Source organism: Misgurnus anguillicaudatus, chromosome 10 (genome assembly GCF_027580225.2).
Source record: "Misgurnus anguillicaudatus chromosome 10, ASM2758022v2, whole genome shotgun sequence".
Classification (NCBI taxonomy): Eukaryota; Metazoa; Chordata; class Actinopteri; order Cypriniformes; family Cobitidae; genus Misgurnus; species Misgurnus anguillicaudatus.
The window spans coordinates 14,551,324-14,578,464 of NC_073346.2; the positions used below are offsets into that span (position 1 = coordinate 14,551,324).

Sequence of the window (27,141 nt, forward strand, 5' to 3'; positions counted from 1 at the left end):
CATCAAGTCATGATAAACTCGATCAGCCGTCTTCTATGTCCGTAATCCATGACTTTTGATGATTACGCAAAAAGAAAGTATACGGAGCAACAGACTGCAGGCAACATGAGAGAGAGCGCGTGCAGTGAATTAAGCCGAATAGTAAAATATAAATGTGCACACTCAATTGGATAGTTGTAAACGCTCAAACACAGACAGAAAAGACATGCCATCGTAGAAATAAGATAAATAACATATTACTTGAGGGCTATTTAGTTTGTTTAATAAAATAACAAATTGTTCTCTGGCGCTATTAAGAAAATCTAATTTACTTGACCTTCAAGGGGGGCGGATTGAGCCGTTAGGAGGGCGGGGCGCCCCCTTATATAATGGTAGGGGAAACACTGGATTAATGCACATTCTTATGCTGCGTTTACACCAGCCACGGTAGAGGCGCGGGTGATTTACATGTTAAGTCAATGCAAAGATGTGATTAGGCATCCTGCGGCGTGGTACACGCGTTAGGTGCGGCGTGTATGGCGAATTGAGCGTTGCCGCGGGAAACGTGCAAGTTGAAAAATCTGACCTTCGGTGGATTTCCGCGCCGCGTTAACCAATCAGGACCTTGCTGTAGTAGTGACATGATTACAGGAAGCGAGCGGAGTCACAGCAGAGTCGCAGAAGCCCCTCCCATCATGCGGATTTCCGCGTGAATGTCTCGAATGACTAGAATTTCACACACGGCTTTCACACGTGAATGAAGCGAGTAAACTCAAATGTTCAAGCGTCGAACTACGCGCGAATAGCACGTTTTTGCCCCCTCTACCGCGGCTGGTGTAAACGCAGCATTAGAGATTGAAGAGAGTGGACCTAATTTTTAACTGTTATACAGCTTTGAAGAGATAGGACATTTTCTAAAATAACTATAGCCTAAATGTGTTCGTCTGAAAGATGGAGAACACATGCATCTCGGATGGCTTGAGGGTGAATAAATTATGGAGTAATTTTCACTTTTTGCCGAACTATCCCTTTAAATGTCATGACAGTTTGGCACAACTGCTTTACAGTAATGGTAATTACAATAGGTAACTGAGCATATCACAATGAAATTTTAAATATGACCAGTACATTTTCTGAATGTTTGGATGAAATTTACTCGTGAGATATGTGTCACCACATTGACACGCAAACAATGAAAGATTGCAGTCTCAGTTTTTTAGGAGATTGATGCTTGGAATTATAATACAGTGCATTGACTCTTTCTCTCTTTTACACACACACATATACTTGCTACTTGCTTTGTGTTAAACAGAGAATACATTCATGTTTAATGGAGACAGGCAATCTGAGGGGGAGTGTGTCAGGGGTTCAGAAGCAGAAATAGATATACTGAGTCAGAGAGCGAGAGATTATCTCTCTCTCTGTTCTCTCACATTATGAGAGACCTTATTTTGCATTGCAATGTCATTCAGCTTTTAGCAACCACTGCCTCCACAAATGTATTATTCTGTTCATATAATGTGTCATATTTAAGCACTCAAGCCCTGATTTATGCACAGTGTTGGATGGCCGGCGTACTTGAGTTAACCCAAGTTAAATGTGAAGAATGTGGTCATGCTTTCTTGCATGGTCTTTGTGTCACTGTGCCAACAAGTTCCTCTGACAAAACTTGCGTTTCTTAACAAGAGGACATTTGCTCCAGTTACACAGAAAATTCCTGCACATCTTACCTCAAACCCATGTTTCTCTGAAGGCACCCAGACGAGCCTCTTGGCCGCCCAATCAGCTTGGCTGGAAGCTGAGAATACAGGGGTTGGTGACCCAGGCACCGCTCCCGTGGAGAGGAGGCGGGTGACATCATTAGCACCGCCGCCTGCTGGCCTGGACATGGTTATAGCACTGAGAAAGAAAGAGAGAGACGGTGAGTGAGTTTTAAACTGCTCAGAAAAAACACTGCGGATCACTATCCTTAATGTAATCATAACTATCATCATTATCATCGAAGTAATATCACACCGCAGGCAAACAGCCAGACCGTCAATCACAGAGGAAAGATAGGGCAGAACAGAGTGATTGTTAGAGACAAATCAGACAGACAGATAGTGTTAGAGATATAAAAAGAAATAGATTACAGTAATGTGATATTTAATACTGTAGTTATTCTGAATGAGTCAAGGATACAGTATGTAGATGTATACCCTCAGGTGTGTATACTGTGGCTTGTTTATTGATATTCAGACAGGTTTGGTGTATATCTCTCTTTGTTAATGCTTGTGTGTTCCTGTTTGTTTTCCTTGAGCACATTTGAGTCTGAGGAGGAAGGAAGGACAATGTGCATGTTATGAATTTGATGGATCGGTGAAGTGACAACCAGGCCAGAATGCAAAGAGTGGAAAAGAGGTCCACACATATAACCTCACACAAAAAAAAAGTCATTTTACTCTATGCCTCGGAGTAAAGAGGTATAATCAAAACCATTATACATACTGTCAAACAAGCCATTCTACATGATAGATTTTTATAACCCATTTGTATGTAGTATGTTTTTCAAAATGTCCTGTAGTGGTTGACCAATGTGAGTTTTTTTAATGTGTGATATTGAGAAAGCAACATTGGCAGATTTGTTTTTCTATTTGGCATGTTTATGAGAAGCAATTATGTCACAAGGTCACGGCGTGAACTCGTAGGGTCAGTAGCGGCCACTGACTTCGCTTCCGAGGGGCGCAAATTCAAAATATGTGTTCAGAGTGTCATGTGTGTGGCTCACCATTTCAAAATATGTGCTTGGTGCGTCATGTGAACCTATGTGCATTATGCGTCATGTCAAAAGTTGCACACTGCACACGTGTCGAATAGGGCTGTGCAAAAAATCGCTTGTCATGCGTGTTTCATCAGTAAAGCCGGTTCCTTGATTAGTAGTAAACCGCCATCAGCTGCTTTCAGATGAAGCTGCATTTACTACATTTACTAGCCGAAGTTCACAGAGAAGCTAAGCAAAATCGCACAGATTATCGGAGTCGATTTTCCTCGATTATGAATGCGATTTTTCCTAGCTTTTCTCTGTGAACTACGGCTCTGCGTAGTAAATGCCGCTCCATCTGAAAGCAGCTGATGGCGATTTACTACTAATCAAGGAACTGGCTTTACTGATGAAACACTATGAGCCCTAGTGTCGAAAAAGTTTATGATAAAAGAGACACTCATGTTCACAAAATACTCACTAACTTAACACTAAACAAACACTGATTACACGTGAGATTAAGGGAGTATCTTGCAAACGTGGGCGTCTCTTTTATCATAAACCCCTTCAAAGCCTCTGCAGCAGGCTGGTATTTTGACATGATGCGTGATGCACATAGGTTTGCATGATAGACATGACGAGGCACACACATGACAGGCTAAATACATGTTTTGATGAACATCGCATCGTGCACCTTTAAAAAAGAAGTCACTGGCAAGTCACTGCGTAATTCCAAACCGCGATTTTGCACCCTGGAAGGGCACTTTGGAAGGGGACACTGCATAAACAGTTGCTCCAGGTAAAAAGAAAATTTGCTCTATTTACCATGTCACCAAGTGTATTTTTAACGGCCACACTATAACACACAATTGTGCAACTTCCTCCAAAGTTTACACATCAAGAGCCTCGATCTTCGAAGGGAATAGGGCATAGGGATGATTACTTCAGATTGGAATTAGTCTTTAGTCGGCTTGTCACTTGGAAACTACATCAGAAGGTCACGGCGTGAACTCGTAGTCTGCTTGTGAACTATGGGTGTGCGATATGATGTTATTTGATCGTGAACGTTTAAAATGTCTCCACGATCTACTTTTTCGGAAACATCATTGTATCGTGATTCGTGCCTACATCAAGTACGCGCACTACATTTAAGGGCGGGGTATACCTTTTCTCCGCGTCCACGTGCGGCTCACGCGCACACACGTCTGCAGAGATTTCAAAGTATACTCCCTGTGGTTACGCGCGGATACCCAGGTTTGAGACATACGCAATACAAATGATATCTTATTTGAATTATTACTCCACCAGGCCGTCAGGGCAGCACTGATTTGCAAATTTTACAGTACATTAAAAAATTTAGGATAAGTGAAGAAAAGTAGCCGATCCACCATTGCAAACAAAGTTTAGAACAAACATCAAGAAAACAAAGAACAGGAATCAAACATTATGGTCACGAAAATGCTCCATAGCTTTCTGCTCTTGGAAGAAGTGAAAATAAAAGAAGATAAAACGCTTGTGTGTGTGCAAATGCTGTCTATTTCCTTTGTGTAATTGTTTGTAGTGAGGTGTCTCAATATTTTCTCGCACATGTGCTGTTGTACGCATACTGGCTTTGCATTTTACGGACATATATTTGTTACCTTGTAGGACTGCATTTTTAAATGGGGGCATTAGTATGGCTGTATTAAGGCTCGGTAATGGCAAAATAGTCTTTAAAAAACCACCATGAAAAAAACAAAAACGTGATAAAATCGTGAAATTGTGATTTGACCGTGATATGATATTTTCCACATATCGCCCACCCCTATCGTGAACGCACACTAAAACGACCAAGTAGGAAAACAAATTGTTGAATAAAGTCGTTTGTTTTGTTTTCTTTGCGCACAACAGTATTCTCGTTGCCTCATAATATTCTGATTGAACCACTGATGGCACATGGACATTTTTGCCAATGTCTTTTATTCTTTTCTGTGATTAAATAATGACTTTTGAATAGCAGTCTACGGGACAGGTTTTCATTAAAAATATCTAAAAATCTATTTAAAAGACGATTGAAGGACTTATGGGTTTGGAAAAAAATTGATAAAAGACTTTACTGCACAGTCGCACCAGAATGTTGTTGTGTGTGACACAACATAACGCCACATTAAAAAGTTAATAATCATTGGTCATTTTATTGTCTGTCAGACTTTGGCTTTACATCTGAGTGTTTTTTTTAATTACGAAGAATAATTTTAAGAAACAGAAAGATTTATTGGCCGATCCGATAATTACAAAATTCCAAATATCAAACGATATAGACTGTTTCAGCAGTAACAACATAAACAAGCGGCTTTCGTGGTCATCACGTAAGTCCCTTTAAAGTAGTTTATTTATATAACAAGCAAAATAAACAACATGTAGATTACATAGAAACGCAAAACATTTGTTATTTTCAACGAGGTATTTGTTTAAGAGTTCAGTTTCAGCAACTAGTCAGACTATCGCAAGTAAAGTTCGGACTAGACGCTTATCGCGTCACCGCACGTGCGCCCAATGAAACAGTCTATATCGTCCTGTGCACTATATATCTCTATCACTATGTCCTGTATGTTTTTTAAACTGGGTTTCGATGGGGTTTTCGATAAAGCACAATACATGTAGCACAAAAGAAGTCCATATGACTTCTGTGCTATATCGTGTAAATGTTCAACAATCCCATGTGTTGTCCAACAAGCTTTACGCTGCATATAGACAACCCATCATCTTCTCTGCAAAGGCACAACTCCTCATTCACCTGTATGCTCATCTCACACAGTATGTTTATATACTGTACTGACTGAGCTCACAGTAATTAAAACAGGATTGTTATACACACTATAAATAATGCACTGCTGTAGTGTGACATCCAGGCGTGGTGTGTGGAGTATACAGCCTGCTTGACCGGAGGTAAAGGCAATGACTTCATCGTCTGGGTTTCAAGACCTTTGTGAAAGCAGGAACTTCAACAAGTAAAAGTCAAGGGACATCATTCATGTTTTATAACTAAGATTTTGCAATGTGCAGTGAATGTGTATGCACTATAGCCAATCACTTGTTTTGTTGTCATCTGCTCTTTGCCTTATCCCCAAAATGCCCACAGGGTTTTAGAGCTGTTTTCCAAAGAACTTAGTGAGTTTATAAAGTTAGCTGGTTTAGTCTGGATTCCTGCAGCTCAACCTGTAGAGCATGTAGCTATCAGAGGCAAACCCAAGGGTTTCATTTCAAGGAAACACACAAACTGACATTAAAAACATACCTTTCATGCCCTGTAAGTTGCTTCAGATAAAACATCTGCCAAATGCAGGAATGTACGGTAAATGTTTTTGCAAGTCAATCACTTCCAATGTAGACAGACTACCGTTTAACCGTTTAGTGTCACTTATTCTATTGTTGTATATTTTTCCACATAATCTCACAACTATGTATGTTATTTTAGCATGTTCAATGTAGTCACACTCTGCCCATAATTTACAAAAAATTATTCTTGACTTTTATCAACCAGCTTTTGTTTTCAAACAATATTGAAAGAGTTCCCATGAGCTCTTATTGACTGCTTTTTCTTCATTATTCGGTCCAAGTCATCCACATTTACATTTTTTATATATATTTTTCGTTTTTTAATCAAATAAATCAATATGCCGTCACAATAATATTATTGTCTTCATAATTTTAAACATTTCAGCATACATCTTCATTTTTTAAGATCATGATAATGTGATGGTGAAGTGAACCAAAACATCTGTATGGTAATGTAGTAGTCCAGGTCTAAACCAATCCAGTGGCGATTTACTGACTTTGATGATCCATGTGTGGTAACATCTTTGGTCAGATTTGTTAGCAATGCTTTTGTGTTGCATGCATAAGAAATTCAGGGGACCAAGGTGGCACACCTCACCTATCAACACCTCCCCTTCACAGGGATTATGAAATGCTCGTGTCTCAAATATCTTACTCAGGTGAAACTGTTTGAGTTTACGCGTGTGTGTAAAAAAATGACAGGAATGAGGGTGTATGCTTTTTCTTTATGTCTTTCTTTTCTTTAATACCTAAATTAATTACTGGAGTTAAATGCTTACATTTGAGCTTGAAGTGATGAGACAATATATATAAATAGAAATGAAAAGACAATGACAATGTTTATTTGTTCTAATAATCGGCTCGTGCATCCCCTGACATCGAGGAACGCTAACTAAAGCAACAAACGCGCTCCCTTATCATGCTAACATGATCACTATACCCTTTTAATGGTTCCCATGGTAACATATTTACAATACGGCATTTAATGTATCATAGCTGTATACGGGTTCTGACCGAATCACCCCGGAACGCGCATATTGCATGATGTCTAAAAGTGTTGTCTAGTCAGTTCATAGGATTTAAGACACAGCTCGTGTTATGCGCCGGGTAGCCGGGCTGGGTCTGGCACCGTATGTCGACCGTTGTCCCTTTAACGCGGTGATTTCAAAGACGATCTATTTTATAATATAACAAATACCTGCGATATAATAATAGCTTGTAAAGAGCCAAACCACACCCCTATACATACTACACTGTCTATGACAAAAAGAGCATGATGACAGGTTTAATGCAGCATGGACCGCATGCACCCTTCATACTTTTTTAAGACCGTTTAGGGAAACACCCTTTAACGGTGATTACTATTTCTATTTAATGATGAGACATCGATGTATGTGGTATATCATTGTAAATCATCTTAAGGATGGTGCTTTTCTAAAAAACTTAATACATTATTTATAAAACGTTTCATTGGAGTAACGTACGCTATTATACGCTTTAATATGCCGGGATGTAACTGTTTTCTATAATGCATTTGAATGCCAGTGTCCACCGAAATCTCCCAAACACACTCTTGGGGGGACTGTCCCTCTCCGGTGTCATTTTCGCCTTTATTTCGAGGCCCTATAACCCACTGAAACACGATAACGCGCAAGGCGCAGAATAAGGAGAAATAATACAAGACAACGCGCGTCTTACCTTAAACGTGTTAATCCACACTCTGGATATGACTAGAGCGCTGAGGTAAAATTATAGGTGCTCACTTGTTTTTCTCTTGAGTGTGTCAGTACTAATAGTGCATATGCGGCTTTTCACATTACAGCGGTCGGGTGAAGCCGAAAACTCATTCACATTTATAATAAAACCGACAGTAAAAGAAGTGAGGGCAAGCGCGAGACTTCACCGCAACGTCGATGCTTCCTCACTACTGACCAATCGCGTTCACGAGAAGCAAGCAAAGTCCCGCCTCCCAGAAAGCAGAGGCTAATTAAAGTCCTTAAAATCCTTTTAAGCCCGCCTACTGAATGTGGCCGAGCGAACACGCCTTTGTACTGGCAGCTTCTCACTCGAGAACCAATTACATGCGCGACAATAAGATTGACAGGTAAAAAGAGCCAATGGAGCGTGTGAATAGGGTAGCGTAGACTGTATTGACGTGGCTGGCGGCCAATCGAATAACTGCAGCAGGTGCCGCTGCAGAACTGTCGCGCGGTGAGAAGAGATTTGCGCGCTCTTTGTTGACGGCAGAATCGCAGTCTGTCTGCATGACGCGAGGATGATCCCAGAAGCTGGACGCCCCAGATTCCGCATTAATGCCGAGGAATCTGAAGATCGAGGTCTGGATAACCGCGCCTAACTAATACATGCTTAACTCAGAAGTGGATCAGGAACCAGTGGTACAAACGATATTTATAAGAGAATCAAGCACAAACTATTGCAACATTTTTCTTTACATTTTTATTATTAATAATAAATGCAATAATAATAATTGTAATAATAATCAAAGTCGTAGATTTGGTTTGAACATGGTTGACCTGTCAACTGTACATATTGTTTTCATTAATCATTTACAATAATTGTAATGGCTAGTTTATATTATTGGGGTCTACCTCCCTCAGAAACTACCCCCGGTAACTTAATGATGATAATAAATAATAACAATTATTTTTTCACAGCTATATCTGATCCTAACTTAAATTGTTTATTGTTCTTTCCAATTCAAGTACACATTAAAGAAAAACTGGAATGCAACAAGAGGAGGAAAGCAAAGAAAACAAACAATTGTTTATTCTACAAATGTCCAGATCATTTACACAGCAATGTGAGTGTTAAACATACAGCACAGAGGCCTGAGCGCTGATTGACCAATAACTTAACTGCACTTAGAAACAAAATATAAATAGAAGATGAGCCACATGGTGAAATTCCCCATTACTGAATTATGAAGTGCTGACAGTATCTGATATTTATTCAGGGTAATGGTTTTAGTTCAGCTTTTAAAAACAAAGATGAGGTCAAAGTGCAAGTGATACTGTAGGTCGAGAAATAGCAGAAACTGAGTAACCAAACTGTTGTGGGAGCACACACTTCCACAACACTAGGCACATAGGCCTATAAATAGCATGTAGTTGTGGCCATAAAGACTAGGGGTAAACAAGCACACACATACACCCCCACACACATGCACCAACAAAGAAAAAGGAGAAAATGGATGACAATAATAAGTTAGTGTATTAGTAATCGTGTATTCAAACACAGCATAATAAGGCTACATAACTAAGATATTTTTAATATGTAAAGTGCATAGAGTTTAACTCAGTTTCATAGGGTCCAATCCAGTGCAAGTTTATTTTAGACCAAACCAAACATTACACCAGTGTGGGCAGGAAGACTGTATAAACATGAATTTAATTTGGACTTAATTTGGTCCTGTATCCACATCTTACGCACAGCATAAAATTGTACATCATTCGTATAGCAGATGAACAGTAGACTTCATGTCATCAGTTTACAGAACCTTCTGTGACATAACCCCTTAACTAACAATATATACACATCATCCTAACTTTCAACATTTCTTTCCAAACCTTCACAACAAGCTGGAACACTTTCTTTCAGGAACAGCACTGACAAACTTTATTTCAAGAAATAAACCTGTCTAACCACATGCTTTCGGTCAGAATGTATTCGAATGGCTATTTGAGAATGAATGGAAGACAGAAAAATGAGATAAAGAGATGCCTCAGTCATGACAACAGCACTACAGAGTGTAAATAAACCAGTTGCTAATCTTCTAACATAGTGATGAAACACAAAACATGAAAGTCTACAAGGCAAATAGTGGCTGATGACAGATGTATCATCCAGTCACAGTGGAGTACTCTAGTGCCATGCAATATTTTCTCAGAAGCATTTTACAATAAGGTTGTGTTTGTAAACATTAAAGCAGCTACCATTAACTAACAGTGAACAAAACCACAGCATTTACTAGAGGTCCAGCATTTACTAGAGGTCCTCATTGTTTGTTCATATTAGCCAATGCATTACAAACACAACCCCACTGCAAAGTGTTACCATTTTCCCGTATCTATATACAATGTTTTGTTCTATACAAACGTTTCAGTCCAGTCAAGGTTTGGAAACTGTTGACCGTCTTATGTACACTGCAAAAAAGTAAAAAGTTGGATCAACTTAAAAAATTACTTTAAAGGAACACGCCCAGATTTGGGGAATTTAGCTTATTCACCGTATCCCCCAGAGTTAGATAAGTCCATACATACCTTTCTCATCTCTGTGCGTGCTGTAACTCTGTCTGGCGCAGCCCCCGCTAGCTTAGCTTAGCTTAGCACAAAGACTGTAAGTGAATGGCTCCAACTAGCATTCTGCTACCAAAAATAACGCAAACAGAAGACTCTTCTGAGTTCTCTTCTGAGAACTATATTCTCAGAAGACGAAGCACTGCTACTTGGTACTGTTCAAAGATCGCTATTTCTCATATCACCTTGTTATTTGTACACGGTGTGACTATACAAACAACAACACATAAATAGGAACATGTTTGTGTTATTTTGTCACTTATTGGGAGCAGTATGCTAGCTGAAGCCACCCACCCGCAGTCCCCGTGCCAAGCTAAGCCAGCGGGGGCCGCGTCAGACAGAGCCACAGCACGCACGGAGATGAGAAAGGCATGTATGGACTTATCTAACTCTGGGGGATACGGTGAACAAGCCAAACTCCCAAAATCTGGGCGTGTTCCTCCACTGTAACACCTAAAAAATATAAGGTTTTATAATAAGTTGAATTCACTTTTTTAATACTTTTTTAGGGATTAGCAATTCCAACTCTTCACTTTTTACAGTGGATCATAAAACTTGCTTATCGTTTTGAAGACATCGCCAACATAATAAAAAGTCTGAAAATGAAACTCAGTCAATAAATGCACAGCATATGTAAACTCCTTCCATACTTTTTAAAAAGCTTCATGGGTGCACAGTTGTATTCTACACTGTAAAAATTCCTTGTTGCACTTTTTTAGTTTAATCAACTTGAATTTACAATTAATTTCAACTTTCTTGACTAGTAATGCTGGGTACACACCAAAATATTTTTTTACATCTTATAAGATTTAAAAAATGTGATAGACCACAAACATGAGGATAAAAAATCCTAGATTTAACCGTTTTGCTCCTATAGTGTGTGGTGTGCCATTATGTGTCAAAGACAGCACACCACACACAAACAGATTTTTAACCAGAGTCTCGACTGTGAACACAGGAAATCCCACAAAATCTCGCGAGACTTCAGAATGGCGGACGATATGCAGGAAGACATTTCAATTATAGTGCTTGGAATCATTTTTACAAGAAACGTATAAACATTCGTGCTGTTGCCACAAATCAACAAGCTGATCCTCCATCTCTGCTGTCCACATCAACTTCACTTTGGCCGTTTCTCAATCCGAAGGCTGTAGCCTGCGGAGGTCGCATATGCAGGCTGCATACGTCATGAAACCTGGTTTATTCAAGTTAACTGAGCATTACATTCGAAAGTCATACTGTAAGAATATTACAACAATATACGATAAACTAGGAATAATAGTCAATTTTATAACTGTTAATATTCTGAGACAGTTTTGATGACGTTTATGCAGCCCGGAAATGAGAAGCGGCCTTTGTGCCGTGCCATTACTGCTTCCGTCTTCCCTCATCTGGCTTTCTGATTGGATATGGTTTCGTTTCACGTGATAATCTCAATAGCGTGCTCGCGTTTGTCCTCGGGATTCCCCATACACATCGGGATTTCTGATCGTAAATATTCAACATGTTGAATATTTACGATTTGCGATCGGCGCGGCTCCGACGTTCTTCCGAGCAGGTTCGGACACTCTTAACACAACTCACACGAAGGGACAATCTGATAAAATAATCTGTAAAACCATCGTGATACTCGGGACATAGCTAGGATTGTCGGAAGGGGGGAAATCGGCCCAAAATCAGCCCGATTATCTTTTGGTGTGTACCCAGCATAAGGAGTTGCTACAAATTATAAAAATAAAGTTGAAATAACTTTATTTGTTTATCATTTATAGCAGGTATGGCAAACGTCGGTCCTGGAGAGCAAACACACCTGAACAGGCTAATCAAGGTAAGAGTAACTATAAAGCTACAGACAGGTGAGGTTTATTCAGGGTTGAAGTTAGACTCTGCAGGAATGCGGCTCCCCAGGACCGACGTTCGCAACCCCTGATTTATAGCAACTCCTCACCAGTCAATGACTTTATTAAACTTAAACAATTTTGTGCAATGAAGAATTTTTTTTTACAGTTGTGACATCTTTTAAAACAGTGAATAGTTAAAACACAGTTTGGTAAAACACAGTTTCTAAAATGGGAAAAATAGTATTAAAGAGCACCTATTTTATTGCTAACATCGTTATTTTGTGTATATGGTATAATACAATGCGTTCGCATGGTTTATGGTTAAAAAAACACATAATTTTCCACATACCGTACATTTTTGTAGCATCAAATTTCACTCTCTAAAACACTTATTTGAAAAGCTCTGTGTTCCTGATCGGCCAGCTAATCTGTACGTTGTGATTGGCCTGAATACCTCTGACGTCAGCCGGAAATGTGACGCTCCTTACCATGTTTGAAAGATTCGGTCATAAAGCAATGCTAACAGGAGTTAACTTACAGGCTATAATGTCGGCCTTGTCTACATCACCAATCCCAGGAAGTAAACTGCCTACAATCCGTGTATTTGTTGTAGTCCAAAAAAAAGAGATTTACGTTGGAGACGATAACTCGCGTCATCGTTTACTTTGGGGTTTGTACCTTTTGCATATCGTTAACATGTACTAATACACAATTACACACCAAAGGAAATGTAAAATCGTGAACCGGACAATAGGTGCTCTTAAATAAAGAATGAGTGTGTATGTCTAAACCAGCCCAGCCTCCCGAAGATGCGCACAAATAGCACGAAGTGCAAAACCCGCGCAACACACACGCCAAACTCCACCCCGGCGCGCACACGACACGCCAGTCCCTCCCATTCACTCAAACAGTGCATCTTTTTTTGTCGTTCCACTTATTGGTCTCTCGATTTTTCTCCTGCCTTTTTTACCATTTTCGCTTGGGTTTAGGGTTAGAACAACTTTTTGTTATATAAAAATTACATCCTAACTCTAACCCCAACTCCAAGCGACCATGGCTTAAATATGGACAAAAACATGGAGAAACCTGTATATTAAATAACATCATTAAGCAAATCTAAAAATCTAACCCTAAACCCAAGCGAAAATGGTTTAAAAAAACAGAAAATTTTTTAGAAACCAATAAATAAAACGACAAAAAAAGATGCACTGTTTAAGTGAATGGGAAGGACTGGCATATGCACGCCAAAGTGGAATTTGGCGTATGTATTGCACGAGTTTTACACTTCGTGCTATTTACACGCATCCTCAGGAGACTGGGCAGGTCCAAACACTGAATGTGTATGTGTTATATTTTGTTAGAGATTACAGTAAATGTGCTGAACACAAGTGGTGGTCACATGGAGAATGTGTGTATCATGATACAGTACATGACCTGAATAAATGTGACCCTGACTGTGAAGCCCAGCAAAATGATTTTTTGTGATTTACAGACCAGCATTGGGTCAAAAGGGAGCCCAGTCTTGGGTTAAATTAAAGGAATAGTCTACTCATTTTCAATATTAAAATATGTTATTACCTTAACTAAGAACTGTTGAATCATCCCTCTGTCATCTGTGTGTGTGCACGTAAGCGCTGGAGCGCGCTGCGACGCTACGATAGCATTTAGCTTAGCCCCATTCATTCAATGGTACCATTTAGAGATAAAGTTAGAAGTGACCAAACACATCAACGTTTTTCCTATTTAAGACGAGTAGTTATACGAGCAAGTTTGGTGGTACAAAATAAAACATAGCGCTTTTCTAAGAGGATTTAAAAGAGTAACTATATTTTATGGCGTAATAGCACTTTTGGGAGTACTTCGACTCGGCGCAGTAACACCCTCCCTCTCCCATTATGAGAGTGAGAAGGGGAGCAGACTTTTCAGGCGAGTCGAAGTACTCCAAAAAGTGCTATTACGCCATAAAATATAGTTACTCTTTTAAATCCGCTTAGAAAAGCGCTATGTTTTATTTTGTACCACCAAACTTGCTCGTATAACTACTCGTCTTAAATAGGAAAAACGTTGATGTGTTTGGTCACTTCTAACTTTATCTCTAAATGGTACTATTGAATGAATGGGGCTAAGCTAAATGCTATCGTAGCGTCGCAGCGCGCTCCAGCGCTTACGTGCACACACCCAGATGACAGAGGGATGATTCAACAGTTCTTAGTTAAGGTAATAACATATTTTAATATTGAAAATGAGTAGACTATTCCTTTAACCCAAAAATGTTTATTTTTGACCCAACAATGGTTTAACACAGCCCAGCATTTTGGGTTAAAACAACCCAGCAACGGGCTGGGCTCGTCCCTTTTTGACCCAAACGCTGGGTTAAAAAGAACCCAACATTTTTAGAGTGTGTTTTCTAAATACAATCATCATACATAATGACTTCAGCCTAGATTTCACAGACAGGGTCCTAAATAATTAAAAATACAGTACATACAGTTAGAGAAACCTGAAAATGCCGCAGATTTTCAATAGTTTCTTGGTTTGCAGTGGCTCTAGCAGCTACTCAGACATTTAATTCAAGACACAAAAGTTATTGCAACAAGTAGTCAGATTTTCAGAAAAGGAAATCTCTTAAATACTGGCCTTGCAGATTATATTCAAAAGGAAATGTCTACAAATGGATGCACCCTATACAAAGGGGTCCTCAAGTTGAAATGTTTGAGAACAACCACTGCTCTAAAATCAGTCACTGGTTGCAGCCACTAGTGGCCACTGTTGTGACTTTGTCAGGCACATGCTGGAGCAACTGCAGTTTGAGTGTTGATCGCCGAGACCATTCAGCCCACTGGGTCGGTGTCGCAGCCCTCCTCCCATAAAATGACCTCTCTATCCCTCTTTTCTCCCTTGCACTCTCCCCGATCAGTTGAATTTGATCTGTTTTTCATGAGTCTGTTTTCAGTCTGTTTGACCTGAATCTCCTGTGGTTCTACATTCCCCTGTATTCTGACTCAATAACAACCCCACCTGAAAGTCTCAGTGGAATTAACCAAAAAGGATTTGTTATTTCCATGTGCTGTCTAAAGGAATTATGCAAATAAAGATGAAATAAGTGTGCAAACAAAGCAATTAAAACTAACTGTGCAATTTACCTGTTTGTACCATATATGGTTATGCTTTTTTATTATTAAATAATAGCTTCATAACTTAGCATATTCCTGCTAATAGGCAATGCACAGAAATACATCATAGAGGTGTGAAAAATCCACATATGCACAAAGCCTGATTAAGTTGTAAATGGTTATCAAAAAGGATGCAGGTTATTATGCACCACTTTTTAGTGAATCCAACCCTTTATCGTTCTCTACGTCCCAGGGCAGTGAGAAGCTCATTTTACTCCCCTACTCTCAATCTTTTGTGCTTTCTGTCTTTTCTCACCCCTCTCTGTCTTAAGTAAGATCTATTGTCATTTATCAACCCAAGGTCTTACATTGTTCCTTTATGACTCTCTTTGCCTCAGTCCCCCGACCAAGTCTGTCTTTCCAGCCCTTTGTCTCTATTCTGATCTTCTCTCCCTACCCCCAATTCTAAGTCCTCCCAGCGTTCTGGCCTGTATCCATTCTTTCTCTTTTACCCTGACCATTGTTTTCCCCTTTGAATCCAGCCGCATGGCTCAGTGTATATGTGGATGCTCACTACAGGACTCATGTCGGGGTGGAGGTGTGGGGTGTACGCAAGAAGGTGACGGAGAGGGTGCAGACGAGGGGGAGGGAGAGTACTGGTCAGGGCAGGGAGAGACAGAGGAGGAGAGCTGCAGAGCCACCTCGTTCTCGTAACAGAAAGAGGAACGGGATCCCAAGATGTGCTGTCTCTCTGCTAACTCTTTAGCACTACAGGTGGGCGTGTCCGTAACCTTGTAGGTCCTGTTGAAGTAGGAGTAGTCCACCTAGAGGATGGTAAGACAAGTTTAAAACAAGATGAGGGCTGCAAACTTAAATCCACATCGGCAAGACCAAGAATTTGCTTTAGCAGAGTCATAAGCTTGCAATATACAGTGAGGAAAATAAGTATTTGAACACCCTGCTACTTTGCAAGTTTTTCCACTTAGAAATCATGGAGGGGTCTGAAATTGTCATCGTAGGTGCATGTTCACTGTGAGAGACATAATCTAAAAAAAAAAAAAAATCCAGAAATCACAATGTATGATTTTTTAACTATTTATTTGTATGATACAGTTGCAAATAAGTATTTAAACACCTGAGAAAGTCAATGTTTATATTTGGTACAGTAGCCTTTGTTTGCAATTACAGAGGTCAAACGTTTCCTGTAGTTTTTCACCAGGATTGCAAACACTGCAGGAGGGATTTTGGCCCACTCCTCCACACAGATCTTCTCTAGATCAGTCAGGTTTCTGGCCTGTCGCTAAGAAACACGGAGTTTGAGCTCCCTGTAAAGATTCTCTATTGGGTTTAGGTCTGGAGACTGGCAAGGCCATGCCAGAACCTTGATATGCTTCTTACAGAGCCATTCCTTGGTTATCCTGGCTGTGTGCTTAGGGCCATTGTCATGTTGGAAGACCCAGCCTCGACCCATCTTCATTGCTGAGGGAAGGAGGTTGTTCCCCAAAATTTCGCAATACAAGGCCCCGGTCATCCTCTCCTTAATACAGTGCAGTAGCCCTGTCCCATGTGCAGAAACACACCCCCAAAGCATGATGCTACCACTCCCATGCTTCACAGTACTCATCATTCTTTTTCCTCCAAACATGTTTAGTGGAATTATGACCAAAAAGTTCTACTTTGGTCTCATCTGACCACATGACTTTCTCCCATGACTCCTCTGGATTATCCAAATGGTCATTGGCAAACTTAAGACGGGCCTGGACATGTGCTGGTTTAAGCAGGGGAACCTTCCGTGCTATGCATGATTTCAAACCATGACGTCTTAGTGTATTTCCAACAGTAATACGCTAACAAAAACGGTGGTCCCAGCTCTTTTCAGGTCATTGACCAGCTCCTCCCGTGTAGTTCTGGGCTGATTTCTCACCTTTCTTAGGATCATTGAGACCCCACAAGGTAAGATCTTGCATGGAGCCCCAGTCCGAGGGACACTGACAGTCATGTTTAGCTTCTTCCATTTTCTAATGATTGCTCCAATAGTGGACCTTTTTTCACCACCCTTTCCAGCCTTGTGGAGGTGTACAATTTAAGTGTATTTGGACAGCTCTTTGGTCTTGGACATGTTTTTAGTTGGATTCTTACTGATTGTATGGGGTGGACAGGTGTCTTTATGCAGCTAACAACCTCAAACAGGTGCATGTAATTTAGGATAATAAATGAAGTGGAGGTGGTCATTTAAAGGCAGACTAATAGGTCTTTGACGGTCAGAATTCTAGCTGATAGACAGGTGTTCAAATACTTATTTGCAGCTGTATCATACAAATAAATAGTTAAAAAAAACATATATTGTGATTTCTGGATTTTTTTTACATTATGTCTCTCACAGTGGACATGCACCTACGAGGACATTTTCAATTTCCCAATTTCAGACCCCTCCATGATTTCTAAGTGGGAGAACTTGCAAAATAGTTATTCAAATACAAATTTTCCTCACTGTAATTCCAGTGCATTGAACATTTTTTTTTTGTTTTTGGCTGTATCTCACCTGATAGCAGTTCTTCCTCTCAAAGAGCACAGGCTCGAAGCGGTGACCCCAGAGGATCTCAGAGGCCAGATATGAAGACCGGCATTGGGTTGTCATGGCTGTGGCCTCCACCATGCCCTCCAGAATTACCACCACTTCCAGTTCTTTGTCTCCCTCTAGTGTACGCCTGTCCATCTCAAAGAATGGACTCTCTTCATTAATCTCATGCACGATGGTCACAGGTGACACCAAAAAGATGCGATCTGTTCCAGTGTCAAAGCCGGCATTTATGTCTTCATTGTCCAATGGCAGGAACTCGCCCTCAGGGGTCAACCGTGGCTACAGAAAGGGAACACACCTACTGATATCAAATGTCTATACCTTTTTATGCACTCTAAGTAGTTTTGGATTAAAGCGTCTACCAAATGCATAAATGTAAATACATCTCCCCTCATTCTCTGATCATTCATTAATTTGCAATGAATGTCATGAAAAGCATCAGCAAAATCCATAAGCAATGACACAAACTCTAAAGATTTAAGTGATTGTTTGGCAAACCCTAGGCCTACTACAAATACATTCAATCAGAGAGTTAAGTCATATAAACACAGACGCACTTGGTAGATTAGAGAGACAATGTTTTGGTTAAAGTAATCCGCTCCTTAAATCTTAATACAAAAGCCCTTGAATACAAGCACTCATTACCAAACCAGCTGTCCAGATGTCCACTCCACTCTTTCATTCTCTCTCACAACTGTATGTTTTCAACCTTATTTCTTTCCTGTTGTACCGTCATTGACAACCAAGTATCATGTATGGTGCATAAATGTGATAATCATTCAAACCTATGGCATATTTCACATTGTATTGACTTGACTTTATCACTCAACTTCAGTAGCTGTGCTCGTACATGGGCCTCGACCAGGTGGCTTTTGCGCAGGTTTCCCACTCGCCACATCATGCAGAGTTTCCCGTCCCTCATGGCCACAACTGCCATATTCGAGAACACCAGCGTCTCATTACGCTTCTTGGGCTCGGCGATCTTAGCCATCACCGCCCCGACGATGAAAGCGCCGATGATGCAGCCCACAATGCACTGCAAGACGACAGCCAGCACCGCCAGGGGGCAGGCCTCCGTAACGCTCCGGAAGCCATAGCCTATAGACGTCTGCGTCTCCAGAGAGAGGAGGAACGCTGCCATGAAACTGTTCACCTGCTGAAAGCAGCGTTCCTCCGTCTCTGCTGTCACCGCTGGACCGTAATCCCTTGCAGCTTCCGGTGGAGCGAGAGAAGAAGAAATAGATGAAGGTGAAGATGATGCTGGGGGAGCCAGGTCCCCGTGAGCGGCTGCGATGAGCCAGAAGGCAAAACCGAAGAGAAGCCAGGAGAGCAAGAAGGAGAGGGTGAACACCACGAACATCCATCGCCAGCGGATGTCCACACAGGTGGTGAATAGGTCGGTGAGGTAGCGCCGGCCCCCGTCGCTCATGCTGACGAAGGTGACGTTGCAGCGCCCGTCCCTGCCTACAAAGCGCCGGCGGGGCCGGCGGCACTGGCGATCATGGGCCGGCGAGGGCGAGAGAGAAGGTGAGGATAATGGTCTTATCTTCTCCCACCTTCCTTCTTCCCCAGCCTCACCCCTGAGCACTGAGACACACCTTTCTCCCCCTCTCCTTCCTCCTCTTTCTCCATAGTCATCATCATCTTCATCATCGTCGTCCCTTTCTCCACTCCTTCCTCCGTTGCTACGGTGAAGTTTAAGTACTTTCCCATTGCAGTTGGAAGAGGTAAGCTCACTCATGGAGGGCGTAGTGACATCATCACTTTGAGCCAACCTCATGACTTCCTCCTCGTCCAAAGGAGTGTCCACGACCGCACTGAAGCGGCGCTTCACTCGAGCAGCCCCCATGATCGCAGATGCTTGTGTTTTTGTAAATATCTCCAAGGATTTAGAGCATTACACCAAAAATGAAAGGTGCAAATAAAGTCAAAAGAAGTTTAGTTTGATAGTGTGCCAAATAAATCCAGTGTAAAAACTCACAATGATATAGATACATCCAAAATCGATGTGATGCACTCAAACACGAAAAGGTCCAGTTTGTCATTCAAGTCCCGGCAGCCAATAACTGTACAGAGATGAAAGACAATCACACTAGAGATCATCTCTGACATTTGAAACTCTGTTTCTGGTAACTCTTCACAATGCGTAACTGTCAAACTATCAGTATATAAAACCAGTATTAGCCTGAATCCAGACAGCCAGGATGATTCTCTTAAGTTCCAAGGTTGTTGGATGCAGTAAATATAATAAGATAAACATTTTTACTAATAGATTAACACTATACACTTTTTGATCAGGTCAGATGGTGGGATGTGAAGAAAACAGTAGGTGCTGCTTTATGCTAAATTATGCAACTTATATAGCAATAAGAAATTAAGCAGCTAAAAGGCACAAACACAAAAGGCGAAGCCTACTTTAGAAAAAGCAGAGGAAAACCTTAAAGCAAACATCTAAAACAATGACACAAATCAAGCTATAAAACATGTCGGGAAATAAGTTCCACATGCATTAAAATGCATCTATCACATTACATCTAATAAATAATAAAACAACAACATGCATATACAGACCAATCTTTCCCTTTATGACCTCTTCACCTTTCCTTATTTAAATGGATGGATGTGAAGACACAAGAGAGACATGCGGTTAATACGAACACTTGTAATGGTTGTATGATCAGCATTTTCGAAATTGTGGACTTTTTTCAAATGGAATTTGTATCCATTTGAAAGCACAATACCATGAAGCAGGACCAGTCCAAACAATTCAATTGGTCATTTATAAGTGTCACAGTCTTGTTTGCATGTCCAGTTTGGTTTCCTTACATTGAAAGACAGTCTCATTTTGTAATAAAAAAAACACTTCGAATTGCAGGGTCTATAAAAGTATAACTGCCCAAAATCTGATATAAAGGAAAAATGGATATATTACAGTAAGGAAGTTTATCATGTGGATGAATTATGACCCTTGACCTATTCAGACACTTCAATTTCTTTTCATTGGCTGTCTCTGTGACAACTTAGATTTACCTTGAGTTGGTTGTCAAAAAACATACAAGTGTTGACATATCCCTAAAATGAACATTAAGCCAGAAAAAAATGCAAGCTGTAGTGATGTATATGATGTATATGAATATTTTCTACCATCTGTATGGAGTATTGCAGTATTTCATGTGTATCTGATAAAAAAATGTGACTGGAAAGGATATATAATGTTACCTTTTCCTCCACCTTCCTTGAAAAAAACTTGAATGAAAGAGAAAAGGCTAAACGTAAAATGCATCTAGCACAGGTTTGTGCTAAAATTCCTTGTACAGATGCAAAGAATGAAAAGAGAGAAAAAACCCAAATCAACAAATTATAATGAAGAAAGACAACTTTTCCAAAGTGAGAGGTGACATAAGGGTTCATCTTTAAATATCTTCACGGGAGCAAATATAACTCAAGCAGGCGCCTGTCACGTTCCTTATACATGAGTCTGGATACATGAGTCACATGAGCAGTGAGGTCATCATGGTCTCCGTTAAATCCTAGAAAGAGTGAATGAAAGTTCACATGAAATTTTAAATGCACAATAAGACAAAAACATTTAAGCTGAATTGCAAACATGCTTAAAATATCTGGTTATTCTCGTCAAAGGAGAAGTTTGATATATTTACATGTACAGTAAATGTAATATGTGGATAATTATCAATGCTGGTAGTGTCTTCCGTGTCTTTTGTTTTTGTCAAAAAATTAGGGGGTTCTCTTCCAGGCAGCAAGCACATACTTCAAGGCTTTAAACTTTTGGTCAGGCAAATTCCCTTGACCTAAATGATTAGTACCTCCTGAGAAGTTTCAATAATTCAATAACATGCATGTTTAACTTCAAAAACTTTTTTATATATATTTAAAAATTATTTTAAAGCTTATCAGTAGTATTTTGCATAGTTATTGTTATTATTATCTGTTACCTTCACCTGGTAATTTTCTTTTATTGGAACATAAAAAGTACATCTGTCCATTTTGCATGAGTTTTCTGATATACTGTACTGTTGTGTAATTGTCACATGACATGCCAACACAATCTCAAGGCAAGTCTTCGTGTTATAGTCACGAAATATTTGATTAATTTATTCATGTTCATGGACACGATTTTCCGCTTTTTTCATGCCATTGAGCAATAAAGTCTTTTTTAGTCACTCAGCACAAATTTCCACGAATAGTTTTCGTGTCCGTTTGGGTTATCGCGCCTAGTTTGCTGCTTGAACAGTTTGAGTTTACTTGCTTCATTCTAGTCATCGAGACATTCACACGGAAATTCGCATCATGGGAGGGGCTTCTGCGACTCCACTACACTGTAAAAATTTTTTTGCCTCCCTAACTCAAAATTTTCTAGTGACTGGTAACATTGACAATTTTCACTTGGGCCAATAGATTTTCTGTGAATTTAATTTTATCAATTGTGGCAACGATCTTTAAACATTAGCTCAATGGGAAATAACAGGTTGAGCCAATTGATAAGAAACCATATTTTGCTCAATTAACTTTTTTAAATTGTGGTAGCATTCTTATTTTAATTTACCCAAACTGAAATGTATATTGGTAAAATTATATTGGTAAGGTACCATGCTGAATTGTTTATTCCCTGTTGTCCTAATAGAAAAAGAAACACTCAAACTATTTTGTAACATTTTATTCATTTTTATTTATTAGTAATACCTTAAAATTGTAAACATACAGAAATGGTCCGCATACAATTGCACAGTAGACATTAGAAAATAATTATTTTTAATAAAAAGTTTTATACAATAACAGTCACAAATATTTTGTGAAAATTTAAATAAAATGTAAGTAACTGAGTGTACCTTCCCAAGGGACGATTTCCTGGACAGGGCTTATCCTAGTTCCAGACTAAAAAGCATGGCTGTCTTAATTTAAAATCATCTTTCACCGACATATCTTAACCAATATCAATGCCCTTGTTTTGTGTCAAGATGCACACCAGTAATGTTTTTTATAAGGTTCGTTTGTAAAAACTACCTAAATGTCCTAATATAACTAAGTCCTAGTCCTCTAGATTGATCTAGACCCTGTACGGGAAAACGCCTAAGTGTTCAAGTAAAGCTTCACATAGATTTTAGTACTCAAAGCTCATGGAACCGCCACCTAACAATTCAAACGTTAAACATCTAAAACATTTTACAAATAGGCCTATCTCCAAAAACATCTATATAAAAGTGGGGAGGGTTCCTCACCCAACGTTAATCACAATTTCACTTGAATTTAACATTCTCACACTAAGTAAGAGCTTATGAAACTTTATGAAAACACTTTAAACAATGCCTCATAACAGTTTAAACATTAAACACCTAAAACATTCTACAAATTAAAGGCATAAAGTCTCACTAAATTTCCAGCACAACCTGCTCACTGGAAATGAATCTTGACATGGATCAGCAACTGTTCAGAGTTTCACAAATTCCCATTTTCATGTCACGTGTATAAATCTCCAAAGCCTTGGTACTCTGTAAGAAGTAAAAAATTATCACTGAGCATTCATGTACCAAATGAAGCCAAATGTAATAAATAAAACTAGATCAATACAGAATATCCTCAAAGTTTACACTTCTGAACATAAAAAAACGGCTGCTCTTAGCTATATTGCTGTTCAACATTATGAAAAATAAAACAATTTTAATATAGAAGTACACTTATTTTGGTATTGGACATTTTTCATTACTTTATTATAGTTTGACTGAAAATATCCTTTAGTGAAACTATGGTAAATGTGTGGTTATATGTTTATCCAACACAAACAATAGTAAAACTATGGTTAATTTTCTAAGAGATGAATTGTTCAAGCAAACCTACTAATGTTAAGCTACTTCGTGTAGGTTTTATATTCGATTACTTACAGTAGCCTACAGTTAACGCGCTGATTATTTAAACATCTCATCCGTTTTGGGCGGTGTCCTTGCACTTATTTGAGACTCGCGCCGTTGAGTATAACCGGTGTAGCAGCCGATCCTGTTCCCCTCGGAATGTCTGTTCCCCTTGTCGCTTTTTGTACACCCAGCTGTTTTTTCTGAATATTTATTTCATAGTTTTAATTGTTGTAAGCTGTATTAGCATATTTACAGAGTCTGTACAATCTATACCATACTAAAAATATAAATAAATAAAAAACACACAGATATTCTTGGGTGCCTGCGCCTGCGATGTCGGCAGAAAAGCTTTAGCGACTGGAGGGGGAACAGACATTCCGAGGGGAACAGGATCGGCTGCTACACCGGCAGCTTTACAACACCAGCTGATAGAGAGCGTCCTTTTCATATCTACCCCTCGTGGATTTCCTGATGCAAGATGACGACGGCAGCATGCGCGGCGCAGATCGATTGACACATGAGATCAATGTATCGCGAGAGTTATTAGCTTTTGAATGGCTCTCGCGGAACTTTGATGTCATAGGTTGATTTGTCTGCGCAGTGCTGCATACGGTCGAATACTTGTAAACAATGCGTCCTTTTCGTTACGTCCAGGCCAAATACAGATGTCCCTACACTCGTAATATATTCATTAATTAAAAAACATGGCAATTTCTCTCTAGAAAGGTGCAGGTTGCAAGCAGCCCTTCATGTCTATGTGTGCGGGCGGCGCAGCAACTCTTAATAAAAATAACGCACATAAATCTCGAAAAAGCTAACATTTTTCACACAAATATGTTATATAAGAAATATAAATATAATATACTCACTGTGAAAGTTGTAGTGGCCTTGCCATTTCATCCCTAAATGAAGCGTTAGCTTGGAGCGTTACACTAGGTATGTTGCTAAAATTTTCAAAATGGTTAAATGCTAAAACGAGTTGTTCAGATAGAAAGAGCTTGAAAAAAGCTTTTAAATGAGACCAAGATCATATTATGGGTTAAAGAATAACAAAATACTGGCCATTTGAAACTCGAAAATCATCACTTTATTTGGTCCCATGTTTTCCATTAAAATTCAAGAAAATGTGTGACCGAATCATGAAAATTATGAAGTTTTTAGCTATAACTTTTTAAATCGTTAAGATATTGACCTGAATCTTTCAGGATAAGCTGTTTGATATATCCTCTACATATTCCACTTCTGAAAAGTCAGATATATAAAAAAACAAACCACTAATTACACCAAATAACACTCTTTATTCAGTCTATATATACAGATATCATCTACATGGCTATACGGCTGCGTCCCATTCTTTACCATTCAAGCAGATTTTGGTAGAGGTAAAACCACCTTTGGTAGTCGGTCAAATTTCTTAAAATTTCGTTCACTTGTAGTTTAGCAATTAAACTAAATGTCTTTACAATTTCAAGAATGTCTTTACTCAACTTCAGCAAAAACAACGACTATTTTTCAAACAACCGACTTTGGCGAGCTCGCACGGCCAGTGGTTAAACATGAAAGGTTGTGACTGAAAACGAGAAGGTACCTATGGTTCTTCCGGTGGTGTTAACAATAAAAACTCAGAAATTTCGCCATCAACAAACCAACAGAAGCATTATTTTCAACAGCACCGCGCGCCGCCTGAGAAAATCTTGAGTTTCGCTGAGTGGAACCAAAACGTCAGCCGCGACAGCGGAGTTAGCAACATACCTATTTACACTGAGGAGAAAACATATAAGTTTTATAACAAACATCGTATAACTACTAACCTAGTCTCTCAATCAATCAATACAATCACAATAAAGTTAAACACTCGTTTTAAAACATTAAAACATTCGGAAAATCTGTCTTGCTTTCAGTTCCTCTGGCTCGGCAATATGCTTTTTGTATGCTGTAATTATTCAGATTTTCACTCAGTTTAACTTGAAAATGACTTTAAAAATACTTAAAAATGACTTAAATGTAAATATTTAAGTACTTACCATAACTTTATTGTAGAAAATGTCGATCATCAACAATATATATTTTTGTTTTACCCCAATACCATGGGTTTTAATTACCATAATGCATATTTTTGTTTGGGGAGAATTATTTGAAAGCAATATGTTTAGTCAATACTTAACTTTCAGTTTCCACAATTTTTTAAAATATAAATTTTTTACAGTGTAGCTTCCTGTAATCACGTCACTACTAGAGCAAGCTCCTGATTGGTTAACGCAGCATGTTTTTCCGGCAAAGTAAAAAATTTTTAACTCGCGCGTTTGCCACGGCAATGCTCAATTCGCGGCATTCGCCCGAACTAGATGCGTGAATGAAGTGGAATCGCGTCTACCGCGTCACGCTAAACACTTAATTCGCGCCGCGAGACCTCCAGACGTGCGTGACTTAACATTGAAATCACTCGCGCTTGACGCCTCTACCACGACTGGTGTGAACGCAGCATAACATGACTTGCCTTGAGATTGGGTTGGACATGCAGTGTTTTATTTAGATTTTCGTTCAATTTTAAAATTATTTATTTACATTTTATAATTCAACTGTAATTGATAGTTTTTTCATCAACTTACGAAACCCCTTAAAAAATTACCATGCGAACCACAGGGGTTTCAGAAACCATCCAGTTACATCCAGCTGTAAGGATTATTACTAAACAGACCAATATGCTTGTTGCCCGGCCTATTCTAGTTTTGAAAACGATGTCTGTGCAATTTTACATTTCATACACAAAAAAATATAATTTTTATCAAAAAAATAAATAAAAATGATCAAATAGAACAGGGGGCATGTTTTTAAGCTATAAAGGCTTTGGTCAGAGGTTTTGTTTTTTATCCATGTACAGTCAAGTGGCTATCACTAAGAGATCTGTAGCATGTGTTTGTGTATACCTCATTTCACCACCAGCCTGTGACCTCTCCAAACAACTACACAACCTATGGGTCTCTCTGGCTCTCTCTGTCTCTCTCTGTGCGTGTGTGTTCAATTTATCTCTGTCTGCCTGAATCTCATTAGAGCACTGAACCTATTGATTAACACATAAACCAGCACTGCTGTAAATACATCATTGAGAGAAAGCCACATCATACTTATAATTCTTTATTATTGTTTATGCAGATTTATTATCTCACTATTGTTATGACACTGTAGTTATAATTAATTTAGAGACTACATGGGAATTTATCTACTCTAAAAAGTAAACTCTTACAAATATACATACATTTCAACCTAAAATCTTTATTTCTCAATTGCCAATAGTGATTTTTTTTATTCTTTGCATTTGTCAACTACTTAAAGAGCTTACAACACAAACAGTTTGGCGTTATCAACTTCAGTGGTATTCATCACAT

General features: G+C 39.2%; 2 protein-coding genes across 6 annotated transcripts in view; both read right to left on the minus strand.

Annotated features, from left to right (window-relative positions):
- myh14 (myosin, heavy chain 14, non-muscle) overlaps positions 1–7,887 on the minus strand; it is a 44,723-nt gene extending 36,836 nt beyond the window's left edge. For 3 of the 5 annotated variants that reach the window (XM_055209704.2, XM_055209703.2, XM_055209702.2), the window contains exons 1-2: positions 7,736–7,886; positions 1,710–1,878 (exon numbers count right to left, since the gene is read on the minus strand). In XM_055209704.2, coding sequence (XP_055065679.2) covers positions 1,710–1,868 — 159 coding nt within the window. In that variant the 5' untranslated portion in view covers positions 1,869–1,878; positions 7,736–7,886. Of the gene's footprint in view, positions 1–1,709; positions 1,879–7,735 lie in introns of all 5 variants that reach the window. The other 2 variants (XM_055209705.2, XM_073871936.1) reach the window with 2 other exon arrangements.
- Positions 7,888–15,338: 7,451 nt separating this feature from the next.
- Positions 15,339–21,004, minus strand: kcnj14 (potassium inwardly rectifying channel subfamily J member 14). Its single transcript, XM_073871937.1, has 3 exons — positions 18,706–21,004; positions 17,850–18,167; positions 15,339–16,131 (listed from the first exon to the last, which is right to left on the minus strand). The coding sequence occupies exons 1-3, from the start codon at positions 19,735–19,737 to the stop codon at positions 15,859–15,861; spliced, it is 1,623 nt and encodes a 540-aa protein (XP_073728038.1). The 5' UTR covers positions 19,738–21,004; the 3' UTR covers positions 15,339–15,858.
- Between the last annotated feature and the right edge of the window lie 6,137 nt (positions 21,005–27,141).

Bases quoted from the DNA above. Each gene is read 5' to 3' on its own strand.
- kcnj14 (XM_073871937.1), bottom strand. From the start codon at position 19,737: ATGGGGGCTGCTCGAGTGAAGCGCCGCTTCAGTGCGGTCGTGGACACT. The intron at 18,168-18,705 runs GTCAAGTCAATA...CCCTTTCTGTAG, and splicing joins TACTGAAGTTGAGTGATAAA to CCACGGTTGACCCCTGAGGG. The intron at 16,132-17,849 runs GTGAGATACAGC...ACCATCCTCTAG, and splicing joins AGAGGAAGAACTGCTATCAG to GTGGACTACTCCTACTTCAA.